The sequence below is a fragment of the Loxodonta africana genome, chromosome 4 (genome assembly GCF_030014295.1).
Source record: "Loxodonta africana isolate mLoxAfr1 chromosome 4, mLoxAfr1.hap2, whole genome shotgun sequence".
In the NCBI taxonomy this organism is placed as follows: domain Eukaryota; kingdom Metazoa; phylum Chordata; class Mammalia; order Proboscidea; family Elephantidae; genus Loxodonta; species Loxodonta africana.
Window position 1 is genome coordinate 94,388,497 of NC_087345.1, and position 15,247 is coordinate 94,403,743.

Below are 15,247 nucleotides of genomic sequence, written 5' to 3' on the forward strand. Positions count from 1 at the left end.
CCAGTTCATCCTGCTCTCAAATTGCATTCCAGGGCCGCCTTGGGAAATCTCCATTGCTCAAGGGAGTGACTAGAGTTGATGTCTGCCTAAGCTCCCCAGGGAACACCACACCAGCATTCTCCACTAGAGATCTGAGGCAGTTATTGTGGTTTCCTTTGTGATATGTCACTCTGTGCCTCCCAGCAATCCCCGGCAATCCCTCCCAAACAATTAAAAAAAAAAATCAGTTTCCATGGAGTCCACTCTGGCTCATGGTAACCCCATGCGTATCACAGTAGAACTATGCTCCATAGGATTTTCAGTGGGTGATTTTTCAGAAGTATATCACCAGGCCTTTCTTTCGATGTGCCTCTGGGTGGACTCAAACCTCCAACCTTCTGGTTAGCAGTTGAGCACTAACCGTACCACCCAAGGTCTCCCCTCCTTAACCCTTCCATGGAACAGATGTCACGCCTGCCATTCCAGGATCCAGACTTGGAAATCATTTCCTAGGGGCCAGGTGCTTCACTGAAAAGAAGTCTTTAGCACATCTGAAGTTCTGGTTACTAAAAATTCTTGTTAGTTTGGGAGTCTCAACAAATACTCCCTTCTTCCCTAGTCCAACTTGAGATCAAGGTCCAGATCAGAAGGGAAAGCAGGCAAAACTGGCAGTGACTGTCCCGACCATGGTGGGTCAACTCCTTGGAACTAGAAGCAAGGAGAGAGGAGGGAAGGCAGTTCCCACTAAGCCCTGGTCCATGCAGTGGGCCCAGAAGCCCCACCCTAACATCCCTCTAGTACCAGTCAGCAAGGAGGGGAGATGACGCCTCTTTATTAAGGTTAACACCAAGGAAAGCATTGAGAAAGGGATACACAAAGGAGGGGGATGGGCACACAAAGTCACCACTTGAGGAGGCAGCAGGGAGGCACGTGAGTTAAGGAACCTCAGGACAGCCACATGCTCCATGCCCTGGTGGGGGTAGAAAGGGAGAAGGGGAAGCGCCATGACAGCTTGGGACTCAGAAGGGTCGGATGTCCCCTGAACCTAATGCCAGAGCCACAAGCCCTGCCCCTCAGGGCTCACACACTACTACACATGTGGACACACATAATACACACAAGACATCATGGAGGCAACACCGAGAGGCAGCGGGCAAGGATATTTTGGCAGCAAAAGGAACTGAAGTTAAGTGGATGTAGCCAGAAGAGAGAGAGCTTTTGGCTGCGGCTCCCAAGAGTCCCTCAAACGTCCCCTAAATCTGGGCTACTGCTGAGCACCCGAGTCTCTGCCTGTGAGCTGGGTTCTTTGTTCTCTAAACCCCAGTGAGTGGAAAAGCAATCCCGGATGAAGTCAGTGACAAGGCAGGATCCGCTCTGCATGCAAAATCCTAGAGGTTGAACTATTAGTCTTCATGCACATTCACAGCCAGCTCCTCCCAGCCCAGGGGCCCTTGGAACCCCATTCACCCAGATTCCTAGGGCTGCGGTTCCCTCCTCAAGCTTCCTTTACCAATCAGGAGCCGCCGAGATCTGTGAGGGGGAGAGCCTTCTGCAGAGCACTGAATATGTTGGGTTTCAGCAGAAGGGCAAATGTCCTGTTGCCAGAACAGAATACCCCAATTCCTTAATTTCTAGGTAAATCTTTAGAGATTATTTGCCATAGTCCTAGATAAGTCCTTTTTCAGAATAGAAAAAGCAGAATTTATTTACACAAGTCAGGGGTTCTCCTGTTGGCTGGAGAGGGGTAAGGGTAGGGTAGGGGATGGATAGGAGTCCAGAGACGGGCGCTTCCTCTCCTGGAGCCTCACCTTTCCGCCGTTTGCTACCTCTCGCTTGGTTGTGCAGAAAGAATTCTTGATGCTCCCAAAGTCCTTCACCTTACAAATCATTCCTCGGGAGTCTCTCTCTGCCTGATCTACGAGGTAGCATGCGGCACCGCGCCGTTCAGTCCTCTCACGTCATGCACTGGGAAACCCACAGCCAGCCCGGAAAGGTGCCTCCGCGGAGTCCCCTCACAGGGAGGCCTCGCCCTCCATCTGCAGAAGGGTGATGTCAGGAAGGTCGAGGGGCTCCACAAGTGGCCCGTCCCCCCCAAGGAGACCAGCGCAGGAGCTCTCGGGACGCTCACAGTGACTGGTGGGTGTGGCGGGGCTGGGCACTTCCTTCTTCTCTACTTCGTCGTCGTCGTCCTCCTCGTCCTCGGGTTCGCGACCCAGCAAGCCGCTGCCTCCGGCCCCAGGCGAAGGGTTCTCCGGCTCTTGGGGGGCGCCCGGGAAGCTCCCTTTGCCGCCGACCACGCCCAGGCCGCCCTGGCGGGGCGCCGTGGTCATAATCCTGCACATGGAGACGATGGCGCGCTGGTTGGCGCACACGTCGTCCGAGAGTACCTGGATGTGCGAAGCCTGCTCGTCCAGGGCCCCCCGCATGGCCCTCACGTCCTCAAACAGGGCCTGCAGCTGGGCCTTCAGGTGTTCCATCAGTTCCTTCATGCCGCCGTTGTACTCCCCGGCGATCACGTCCCCCACGGCCGGCACCGTGGACACCTCCAGAGGCGCCGGCATGTCGCCGCCGTCCTTGGTCATGATCTCCAGCAGACCGTCCTCCATTGAACGGCAGAAGCGGGCGGTGGCGGCTCGGGGTCCGGTCCGGCCGGGCCTCCGGGCGGGGGAAGGGCAAGGAGGGGGTCCCGGGAGGAGGCGGGGAGGAGCCCAGGGAAGAGGAGGCTCCCGAGAGGGGCGGGCAGCCGACGTAAGGATACGAGTCCTGGGCGGAGGGCACGGGCAGGCTCGGGGGAGTCCAGGGAGAAGCGGCGGGAAGAGGACCGGGCGAGGGTCCCAGTGCCGGCGTCTCTCGGGCTCGTCCCGGGGCGAAAGCTCCGCGCCCTGCCTGGGCTCCGGGGTTGCGCCCGTATCAGGGCCGCCCTCAGGGCGCCAGGAGCAGCGAGTGCCCGCCGGTTCCCTGAGTCACAAAGGCGCTCGCTGAGGGGCTCGGGCCGAGACAGAGGCCAGCAGCGCGTCCGGCTTGGGACTCCCCCCAGCCATTAACAGGCAGCGCCCGCGAGCGTGTTTGGAGCGGCTGGGGCCGGCTTCCCCGCTGCGCCGCGGATGCTCCTCTGTTTCCAAGGCGACGCACGGCACGTAAATGACGTATGTCTCCATAGCAACCAGGAAGTGGCGAAGAAAAAGGAACCGAGGCTCTGGAGTCGGAGCTAACGAGTGGGGCGGAAGGGAAGAATAGAGCACCGCAGTGGCCTCGGCGAGGCTGGAAAGAGCGTGTGGCTGCAATGTTCAATGGGGAAGCATGAGAAAGCAGTTTGCTGCGTAAACCCAAAAGCCCAGGGGGATCATCCCTTCCCCAGTCTGGGTATCAGACATTGAGTGCGACTGCCTCGGGAGCATTCTCACCAGCGCGCATTCCCTTCCCTGAGGGATGGCGCAGAGCTGGGTACTGCTTCTCTGTCCTCCAGCTGTCCGCAGGAACACGGAGAGGGTAGAGAGGCCCAAGCTAATCATCTGACTTGAGCTGGTGCGCCGCGGCACCCTGGATCCGGCCCCGCCAGGCTTCGGCAGGGTAGAAGGAGAGCACTACCGAGATTTCTGCCTCACACTTCGGCTTCTGCAGTAAATCAGCTGTCTTTGTAGAAAGCACAGAAACTGAGAAAGGATGGGATTCCCTTCCATGGAAGACCCAATCGCTCCTTCCCAGGTCACTAGGGTATTTTCCAGGACGGTGACGCGAAGCACTTAAGTGTTGAGAATGAAAGCTCTATGAAGAGCAGAGATTTTGCCTCTCCCTCCCACCCCCCAATGGCTGAATCCCTAGTGCCTGGAACATAGTAAGTAGGTGCTCAGTGTATTTGTTAAATGAATGCTTTAACAAGAACCACTGTGTCGTGTCCCATTCCCTCACCCAGGTGGATGTTGTTAGTTGCCATGGAGTCCATTCTGACTCATGGGCACCCCATGTGTGCAGAGTGGAACTGCTCCGTAGGGTTTTCAAGGCCGTGACGTTTTGGAAGCAGATCACCAGGCCTGTTCTCCTAGGTACCTCTGGGTGGGTTCAAAATGTCAACCTTTGGGCTAGTAGCATGCTTAACTGTGCTACCCAGGGACTCCTAGACGGAGGTTAACCAAAAACCGTGGCGTCCAACTCATTGTGATCCTATTGGACTGAGTAGAACTGTCCTATAGGGTTTCCAAAGCTGTAATCTTTACAGAAGCAGACTGCCACGTCTTTCTCCCTCAGAGCCACTGGTGGGTTGAACTACTGACCTTTGATTAGCAACAGAGCACTTAACCACTGTGTCACCAGGACTCCTAGATGAATGTTAGGAGACCTGAATTCAAGTTTTGATTCTGCTACTTATTAATTCAGAGACCTTGGCCAAATCATTTTCCTGATCTTCTAGGGGTCTGGACTGGATAATCTATAATATTATTTCTAACTCTGAGTAATGCTCTGTGTCAGCTTACGAATAAAGGCATAAACTGTTGACAGTTGTGTGGAGGGGATGGATGGGCGAACTGTGTGTGAGGATAATTTCCCCTCCCTCCACCCAGTGCAAATATACACTGAGTGTCCCAACCTTTGTGACAACCCCTTTCACTGTTTGAAAAGCCTAGTGGGAGGTGAAGATGAGGAAGAAAAATTTGGATTTAATATATTTACAGATGACAGTAAAGTGAGAAGCAGTCAGGCCCTGGGCAGCAACATACTAATTAATAATAAAACCAAAACCAAACCCACTGCCATGGAGTCACTTCTGACTCATAGAGACCCCACATGACAGAATAGAATTGCCCCCACAGGGTTTCTAAGTCTGTAAATCTTTAAGGAAGCAGACTGCCACATCTTTCTCCCATGGAGTAGCTGGTAGGTTCAAACTATCAACTTTTCAATTTGGATTCAAGTGCTTTAACCACTGTGCCACCAAGTCTCCTTAATTAAAATAAACCCAGTAAGTTGGAGAGGATCCCTGGTGGCAAAAAGGTTAAGCTCTTGGCTGGTAAACTGAAAGGTTGTCAATTCGAACCCACTCAGCTGCTCCGTAGGAGAAAGACCTGATGATCTGCTTCTGAAAAGATTACAGCCAAGAAAACCATATGGGGCAGTTCTGTTCTGTCACATGGAGTCACTATGAGTCAAAATCCACTCAGTGGCACCCAACAACAACAGTAAATTGGAGAAGCCAAGTGATCAGAAACCAAAAATGAAGTTCACAAGACCAAATAAATCTGGGGAGGAGAAACAAACAGCATCCCTTCAAGATGGGGACAAGATAGCTATGGGTGAGTGTTTTGTACACTAATGGTTCAATGATAGCAAACTTGGTCCTTTGGGGCTTCCGGAGTGAAGAGTGGGGCCCAAAAAAACACTCATGGCACTAAAGAACTATTCGGTCTTTGCCTGTATTACTGCTATAAAGTAGAAATAAATTGGAAATATCCTAAATATCCAACAGCGGAATGTTTAAATAATCTAAAACATTGTTAATATAAAAAAGTAGTTATTAGAAACTTATTTCCTAAAACAAATATACAAAGATATAAAAGACCCATAATATTGTATTTTCTAAAACTAATGATTCAGTTGTACTGCTAGGTCTGTCCTTCCTTCCTTCATTCATTCATTCCACAAACTTGAGCACTCTCACCTTGGTTATCACTGTTGTCACAATGAGCCCCCACAGGTTAGCCCTAAAGCCCTGACTCAAAAGAGGACAGAAATGCTTTTCCTCGGTTTCCTTAAGGAAAAAGTGGACTGGTATTTACAAAAAGACTAAACAAAAAGCTATAGAAGAACTGGCAGCTGAGACAGGACACACAAAAACAGGTGAGCTTACACAGCATACGTTTCTGATCACACCACCTTGAGCTTGTTTCCAGAGCAGACATGGGGTTCAACCCTGCTGTCATCCTGCCTGGAGAGCTCTGCTATAGCCAGTAAAGCCTGGCATTGCTTTCAGGCTTTTTTCTTCAGGCTATTACTTCACATCTTTTCACCTGCACTTCAAGGGAAGGATTTCATCTTGCCAGTTCCCTCACCCTTCAGGTGGGTCCCTGCCTTCTGCCTACAAAGAGTGGCCCTCTCCCCATTATAGGCCTCCCATCTTAGCAATCCCTAACCCTGCATTAAACATAGCCTCCAGGCAGTAGGAGCTGGGTTATGCCATCATATAGGCTCTTTGTCACAGTTGTTGAGTATACCATATATGTCAAGGCTTTCAGCATAGGATCACAAGATTACATCATGCTTTCCAGAGGCACTGGCCATGAAGTCTGCTGATAGAAAGGGGGTGCTGAGCCTAGAGGGAGGGGAAATTATTGGAGAAGCAAGAAAGAACATGGGAAACGCGTGCAGAGATCAAGGGGTGTGGCCGATCCAGTCAAGTTCCAGGTCAGACATTTAAGAGCCACGGGTAGGTGGGAACTGGGGGAGTGAATCAGTAGCAGGACTTGAAAATACAGGGAGGAGAACCAGATAATTTCAGAATTCTGTAGGAAAATCAGACAAGGAGGAGTAGGAGGAGGCTCTAGTCTCTGGAGAATAAGAAAAACAGAGGCAGAGAGCAAAGCAGAGACTCAGTTGGCTGGGTTACAGGACTGGGTACTCTGGATGCCATTGCCCTAAGGTTGTTGAGTGGGCCCATTCCCCAAAAAAAGGAGGTTTAGGGACAACCTGGCCATCCCAGTAGAGTATTCAGAGGGACTGACACATAGTGAGTAAAAATAAACCCTACACACTCCTCTTCTGCTTCCTGCCTTTCTCTTATCTTCTGGGAGCCGCCTTAGCTGTTCCATTCCTTCAGCCCAGTCTCATCAGCCCATGAGGGGAAGAGACCCCGTGATGCATAGATGTAGATCTCCATCAGGTACACCTAGTTCCAAACATCACATTCTCCCCAAGATTGTGATTCTAAATTGCCTCTGCCATTTTCCTCTATTCTGGTGTGTAGCTGATCTCCAGTTCGATTTTCTAAAGCTGGTGTGTCTTTTGCACTACAAATCCAACAGTCATGATGAAGCTGCTCCCTTGACTGAGACCTATAACAATTATTTAAATCAACATACAGCTGACTGCTGCATCTTAGGCCCCCGAATCCCAGACAATAACTCCCCCAAATTTAACTTTTATGAAGCTGAGCTGCCTTGTGGCTCATCTCAGCAAGATATCACACCCAATAGCCAAAAATAATTAAAAAGCAATTTCAATTTTTTTATAGTCTCTGGGAAAAGTCTAATGGGGTTACATTCTCAGCACAGAGCAAAACATCTTAAATTCCTCTTCTCCCCTCCTCTATGCATTGCACGTTTTATGGCATAACTGTTGCCTCCAGTCTCTCTCCTTTTTCCTCAACACCTCAAACTTTCTCTTAATCCTAGCACTTGCTTTCTCAGTCCTTCACTCCTCTCACTTCTTGAATGTGTTTTTCTCTTCTGCAAAAAGAAAGTCCTTGTCCTTCTAACATAAGGGAATCAAAGTTTGTTTCAGCTCCTTTGACTCTCTCCCTTGCTTCCCTAATCTGCACTAGTACCGAAAGCCCAACTCTTAAGGACAGGGGTCTCCTGAGACAGTAAGAGAGACTAAGAGGCTGAGAGTACTCATATTACTGGGGATTTTGTGTCACATAGACTAGGTTTTCTCAGCACCAGAAAGAGGTTTGCCTGCTGTTACGGCCAACCTGCTTTGCTCACCGCTCCCTGGTACAGGGTAACCAGCATGATGGTGTGCAAAGACCCTGGGCCCTCGTGAGCCTCTGACTGGGGAGGGAGCCTATCTTAGTTACCAAGTGCTGATGTAATACAAACACCACAAGTGGGCAGCTTTAAAGAACAGAAATTTTTTTTGTCACAGTACTGGAGGCTAAATGTTCAAATCAGGGTCTCAGCCGAGTCAATTCTGTCCTTGTTGGTAGCTCCAAGTGTTCAGTTCCTTGGCCATCCTCGCGTGGCATCTGTCTTCCCCAGTATGTGTGTGCCTCTGTATCTAATTTGCTCTTTTTATAACTCAGAATTAATTAGGTTTAGGATACATCCTACACTGATTGGTATGATCTCAGCTGAATTGATTGATTACATTACATTAGGTTGCATTATGAAAAGTGATTACATTACGTTGCATTGCGTTGTATTACATCCATAGGTATAGGGGTTAGGATTCCAACACATATTTTGGGGGACACAATTCAATCTTTAACAGAGCCCAACTATTCTTAAGAGTCTTTAGTGTCACAGATATGGCCATAAGGTGAGCCACAAACTCAAAGGCCACCCCCTTTGTTTCTCTTCCACATTAATTTTTCTCAGATCAACAAATCCAGGGGCCCCGCAACTTCTCATGCAGCCTGAATTTCCTCTAAAAATAACCCTTCATTCCAGTCGAACCTGCTTTGCTGATGTTCATTCTATCCCCCATCTCTGCCCTGTCCACTGCAATGGCTTCTCTAATGTCAGCATTTGCAGAGGCTCCTTTTTCCTCTCTCAGTGCATGTTCAATCTTCTTTCTTGCACCCTTCTGAAATGACCAATTCTAGTCCAAGGGTTGCTGGGTAAATTGGCCACAGACACAGAGGTGGTTGGAGCTCTGAAGCCACTGATGACCTTGGATGGACAGCTGCATGTCCTTCCCATCCTCTCCATATAGCTTCCTGCCCCAGAAGGCTGCCATTCTTGAAACAGCTTAGAGCATGGTTTGGCCACAAGTCAGAATCCTCATCAGGCACTGATAATGCTGAGCTACCTGAAAACATCCACAATTTCCGGTGCTACGGGGTGATTTTTCTGGACAAATTGCCTCTCTCTGATTATTAGTCCAGTTTAAAGGAAATTATGCCCAAACAGAAGTCCCTGGATTGGAAGTTCAAGCCCACCCAGAGGCACCTTAGAAGAAAGACCTGGTGATCTAATTCTGAAAAACCAGCCATTGAAAACCTTATAGAGTACAGTTCTTCTCTGACACACATGGGGTTGCCAAGAGTCAAGGTTGACTCAATGGCAAGGAGTAATCTCAAGTATCTAGGGCAGGGTAGGGACTGTGGTATGTCTACCCCAGACTTCCATTTCATTAAAGGGGATTTTAGAAATTTAGTGTCCTTCAATGTTGCTTTATGCAACTTCCATGATCTCTTCTCAACTGTCATATCTTTGTTTTTCAACTGTCATATCTTGAGGAAGCCTGTGAAATTCTGCTTAGAGAAAATGCACACAAAAATTTGTAGATCTCATTCTAATACATCTAGTTATACTCTGCCCCTTTCAGAGAACCTAAAAATACTATCAAAAGTGGTGTCTAGCACTTCCCTCTTGCTATGGGATGGTGTCCCGAGGGCCAGCAAGACACTATCAGCTGCAGTTTAGCAGTGACTGCAGGAGTATACTCCAGTGTTACTCCACAGATGCAGAAGAAGACTATGCCAGTGTCATCGACAAGGAGCCCAAAATGTAATCCACATCTTCAAAACGTTACAGCAGTGCTGGGTCTTAGGCAGAAGTGAGGAGAAGGGCCCCGTCAACCACACATTCACAGTTTAAAGGCACAAGGCCTGCATTTTTAAGGCAAAAGGACCCTACTGGAAAACCTCCAATGGCCTCCCTTTCAGAATAAGCCGTACCTGATCTGTTTCTCTCCACCCTATTCCCGTCCACCTTTTTGACTCATAGCCCACCTGTCTCTACTCCAGCCCCACCAGGCTCCTTGCTATTCCTCTGCCCTAGGTCTGTGCACATGCTGCAACCCTCTTCCCCTAGAATCTACATGCCTCCCTTCCTTCAGGTCAAACATGGCCTTATCAGTGAGGCCCCCGACCATCACCTTATACAACACAGCAGCTCGCACTCCCTTTATCCAAGAACTCTCTAATTCCATTACTTTGCTGTTATACTATATTATACTGTATTTTTTGCTTGTTTATTTATTTATTGTCTCTCATCCCCACTTAGAATGTAAGATCCATTAGGGCAGGGGTTTTGTTTTGTTCACTGCTGTATATCAAGCATCTAGAATAGTGCCTGGCACATGGTGGGTACTCAATGAATATTTGTTGAATAGATGAATTAATGAAGTCTGAATCCATATCTAGACAAAGCAGCAGCTCCCTTAAGTACATGTAGTCTGCAGAGCTCCAACTCTGCCTTCTGTTAGAGAGCAGTTAGCGTCCTGGGTTTCAGCCATCTACTTTGGTGATCTGTGGCTTCTAGTTGCACAATTAAATGGTCCATTTAGTGAATTTTCTGTTACTAATTTTAAGATTGCTAGCTGAAAGCGGATATTATTAATAGAAATAATTTTTAAATATTAATTTTTAAAGCTAGTGTTCCTCTTCCCTTTGAGTTCCTGAACTCTCAAACTGTAATAATTTAAGGCAATGTTAGCCTAGGGTACTTTTTACTATTAAAAAATTAAGACCTATTTGTCCCTTGCTTGTGCCCTTCCCTACTTCTGTCCTAAAACCAAAGCACAAAACAGAACAAAAACAAACCAAAAATTCTACACATTTGTTAAATATCTAATAAGGGATGCATAAAAATCAGTCTTTCCGGGAGAGTAAAGCCAAATTAAAACCAAACATCAGACAAGGATAAGAAAAACAGTACCCCAGGAATTGAAGTCAGTCTCTAAACAACGTAAGTAGGACAATTTCAATAAGGCTGTGTTAGTCTCCACAGTATTGTCTGGGTCTCTAAGAAACAAGAGGGCAACTGTATGTGAAGTTCATTGCTGATGGCCCAAATCAAATGTATTAAACTGGGAACTCGATCCTTCCCAGAGGGTGATCCCAAGTCACATATCCAACTTCCTATTCCTCCCAGCCCATCTTGTATTATTAAAAAATCAATTCCCTCTTACCAATGTCATTAGTGGCTCTTTGTTGCTCAGCAAAATAATGGTACCATCTAAGATGCCTCTGGAAATGGTAGATACTAAGTTACCCAAAATTTCACATTATTAGAACATTGAAATTGCTGCTGTTTGTATTAAAATGTGGGCTCTGAGATATAAGGCCTCTCTGCTTTATATTTGTGAACGTTTATTAGCGTTTGGGGACAGTTCTCTTCATAGAAAAGAGTTATGGAGGAAAGTTCAAAGGAGAAGCATGGAGATGATATTAGGGCTGTTATTTGGGATCTGCATTCTAATGGAAGAAAGGAAATAATCAACAGTGATCTAAGAGAGAAGGAAAAGCTCAAAAGAACTCCGTAGAGCTTTAACTCTGAGGCAAACTCTAGCACAGAGGCTGGTGAGCAACATTGTCCTCTGATTCCATGGAGGGCAGGAAGAAGACAAAGCATTTAGGTCAGGTCTCTTGAAGGACTTCTTGAGAGTGATGGATATGTGAGAGGAACAACAACAACAAAAAAACTCATTGCTGTCAAGTCAATGCCAACTCATAGCAACCCAATAGGACAGAGTAGAATTGCTCCATAGAGCTTCCAAGGAACACCTGGTGGATGTGAACTGCCAACTTTTATGGTTAGTAACCATAGCACTTAACCACTACGCCACCAGGGTTTCCATGTGAGAGAAAGGAGCCTGGAATCTCCTTTCCGGGAGACCTTGGAAGACAGGAGTGAGTCTTACTTGCCTGAGTTTAGCTTAGTAGAAATGTAGTTACCTACCACTGAGGCCTGCTGGCTCTGAGATATTTCTACAATCCCACTATCCACATTTTAACCACAAACCAAAGTTGAAAGAATTCCAAAGTGATTGCGTGATTTTCAAGATAGGAAGGTTACCATGGTCTCCAATACCCATAGACAGACATGTCCCTAATCCATCTGCTCATCCCTATTCTACAAGCAACACTATACTTCAGGCCCTTATTATCTCTGCCTGAGGCATGGTAATATCATCTGTTATTTCACTTCCAGTCTTCCCTCTGACCATTTTTTCCCCTCTCCTCCCCATATATCCACCTCTTCATAGCAACTACCAAAAACCAAACCCACTGCCATTGAGTCGATTCCAATTCATAGCGACTCTATAGGGCAAGGTAGAACTTAATAGGGCAAAGTAGAACCGCCCCATAGAGTTTCCAAGGAGCGGCTGGCAGATTCGAACTGCTGACCTCTATGGTTTCAGCTGTAGCACTTAACCACTACGACACCGGGGTTTCCTCACAGCAACCAGAGGAACTCACATTTGAGCCTTTCACATCTCAATTTCCAAAGCCTTGCCATAGCCTCCAGGCTCATTTTTTTCACCACTTCCTACCCCCTGGTTACACAAATCCGCTGGCAGTTCGCATACACACAGCACATTGTTTCAAGCCTTCATTCATGCTGTTCTCTGCATAAAAGTCCTTTCCCCCTTTCTTTTGTTCTTTCTTCTTCTCTTTGTGGATATTTATTAACTGAGAAATATAGTACAGATACATAGAAGTAAATAAACATGAATGTACAATTTAATTAATAAAAGCATGCCTATATAATCACTACCCAGGTCAAGAAACAGAATATCACAAGCATCTTTCCCCTACCCAAAAGCCACCCCCTCTCCTACCTTAAGACCCTTCACGGTCAAAACTCTTTCCTGCATCCCTAGAAGTAACCCTTTCCTTGATTTTCATGATAACGATTTCCTTGCTTTTCTTTATAGTTTTATTACATATTTATATATCTGTAAATAATATAGTATGATTTTGCCTGTTTTGAACATTATATGTATTTTTTTTTTGTCTGCTTTTCCACAACATTATATTTTTGAAAGTCATCAGTGTAGTAGGGGTAGCCATGTTTTTTGTTTTGTTTTGTTTTGTTTTCATTTTCATTGTTCTACAGTATCCTATTGTATGATTGTACTGCAATGTATTTATCTGCATTCTATCGTTCCACTCTACTGTCGGTGGACATTTCGGTTGTTTTCAGATTTAAGCTATTGTTAGCAATGCTGCTATGAACATTTTAGTACATGTTTTATAGTTCACATACGCGTGACTTTTTAGGATTGCAGAATCATAAGGTATGTTTATCATCAGCTTTACTAGAGAATATCAAATTGTTTTCAAAGGTGTTTGTAATAATTTACACTCTACCAGTAGGATAAGAGCTCTCATTGCTCCGCATCTTCACCAACACTTGGTATTGTTAGACTTTTTAATTATTAATTTGCTTTCTGATATAATCCAAAGTGCCTAGAATAGTGTCTGGTTCATAGTAGGCACATATTACATATTTATTGAATAACTGAATATTTTCTAATTTCCAAACATGAGGATTTGCCAGTTGTATTTAAAAGCTTAATTCCATGGTGGTTGAAGAACATTTCCTGTTTGAGTGCCACCTTTTGAAACTTATTGAGATCTGCTTACTAGACAAGTTTTTGCTTATAAGTGTTATTACATGCATCATGAAAGAATATGTATTTTTGCATTTGTTGAGTGTAAGGCTTAGATTTGCCCATTAGGATAAGTTTATAAACAGCGTTGTTCAAATCTTCTCTATCCTAAGTGATTTTTTTTCTACTCATATTACAAATTTCTAAGAAAAACGTATTACAATCGTCTACTATGTTTGTGAATTTATCATTGTAGTTCTGATAATTTTTGCTTTATATATTTTGAGTCTATGTTGTTAAATGTGATTTAAATTTTTAAATTGTCATATCTTCCTGGAAAATTGAACTTTCATTATTATGAGATGATTCTCTTTATCACTAAAAATGCTTTTGGCCTTAAAGCCAGTTTTGTCTGGTATTAATATGGCTGTACCAGCTTTCTTTTAGTTGGTGTACATGATATACATTTTTCCTGTCATCAACTTTCAATCTCTGTGTCTTTATGTTTTAGGTGTATGTCTGGTAGACGATATAGAGTCAGATTTTGATTTATTTTTCTTTTAATCTATTTTCACACTCTATCTTTCAACTAGAGCGTTTAGCCCGTTTATACTTAATATTAATGCAGTTAAAACTTGGACTTAAATATATCATGTTATTGTGACTTTCTATTTGCCTCTCTTGTTCTAAGCTTCTTTTTATCTCCTTTCTTACCTTTTTTTAGATTGATTGAATATGTTTTATCATGTCATTTTCCCCCTCTAATAGAATTGACTCGACGGCAGTGGGTTTGGTTTTTTTTTTTTTTTTTCTGATTAATAGTTTGTAAGTGATAAATCCACTTTCTTTTAGTGGTTTACCTAGAAACTGTTGTTGTTGTTAGGTGCTGTTGAGTCGCTTCCAACTCATAGTGACCTAATGTACCACAGAATGAAACACCGCCCAGTCCTGTGTCATGCTCACAATTGTTGCTATGCTTGAGCCCATTGTTGCAGCCACTATGTCAGTATATCTCATTGAGGGTCTTCCTGTTTTCTGCTGACCCTGTACTTTACCAAGTATGATGTCCTTCTCCAGGGACTGATCCCTCCTGATAACATGGCCAAAGTATGTAAGATGCAGTCTTGCCATCCTTGCTTCTAAGGAGCATTCTGGTTGTTCTTCTTCCAAGACAGATTTGTTTGTTCTTTTGGCAGTCCATGGTATATTCAATATTCTTCGTCAATACCACGATTCAAAGGCATCAATTATTCTTTGGTCTTCCTTATTCGTTGTCCAACTTTTGCATGCATATGTTGCGATTGAAAATATCATGGCTTGGATCAGGCATACCTTAGTCTTTGAGGTGACATCTTTGCTTTTCAACACTTTAAAGAACCTAGAAATTACAACATGCAAAATTAACTTATCAAAGTCTGAAGTTAACGTTTTTACCCTACTCCCAAGAAATACAGGGACCTCAAAACACCTCCTGACTTGTACATTATTGTTATTGTCCATTTTAAAGTCTATCTTTTTTTTTTAATCCTACAAGATATTATTATTATTATTTATTTAGATTTAATGGTATTCTTTTCTTTCGTTCCTCCCAGGATCTAAGGCTTTTATCTGGGATCATTTTCTACCTTAAGAAATTCCTTAGAAATTACCTTAGTGAGGGTGTGTTGGTGGCAAACTCTCACAGTTTTTGTCTGAAAATGTCTTTATGCTATGAGTCGGAATCGACTCGATGGCACTGGGTTTGGTTTTGGGTTTTTATACTTGAAAAATATTTCTGCTAAAAACAAACTTCTAGTTTGGCAACTACTATTCTCCAATACATTGAAGATATCATGCCACTGCCTTCTAATGTCTATTTTTGTTGTTCACTAGTGAGCTCTCAGCCTGATTTTTGCTCTTTGGTTTTTGACCCTCAAGCTGCTTTTAAATGTTTTCTCTTTGTTTTTCTGAGGTTTCACTTCAGATATATCTTCTTTTTAATCCTTCTTAGGTTTTA

General features: G+C 45.0%; 1 protein-coding gene across 2 annotated transcripts; it reads right to left on the reverse strand.

Annotated features, from left to right (window-relative positions):
- Positions 1-791: 791 nt before the first annotated feature.
- On the reverse strand, positions 792-3,787 carry CCDC184 (coiled-coil domain containing 184). 2 transcript variants are annotated; one of them, XM_064284318.1, is made up of 2 exons: positions 2,108-3,787; positions 792-2,015 (listed from the first exon to the last, which is right to left on the reverse strand). In XM_064284318.1, the coding sequence occupies exons 1-2, from the start codon at positions 2,583-2,585 to the stop codon at positions 1,933-1,935; spliced, it is 561 nt and encodes a 186-aa protein (XP_064140388.1). In that variant the 5' UTR covers positions 2,586-3,787; the 3' UTR covers positions 792-1,932. The 2 variants fall into 2 exon arrangements, with proteins under 2 accessions (XP_064140388.1, XP_010594475.1); XM_010596173.3 differs by having other exon boundaries at positions 792-3,782.
- Positions 3,788-15,247: the final 11,460 nt, after the last annotated feature.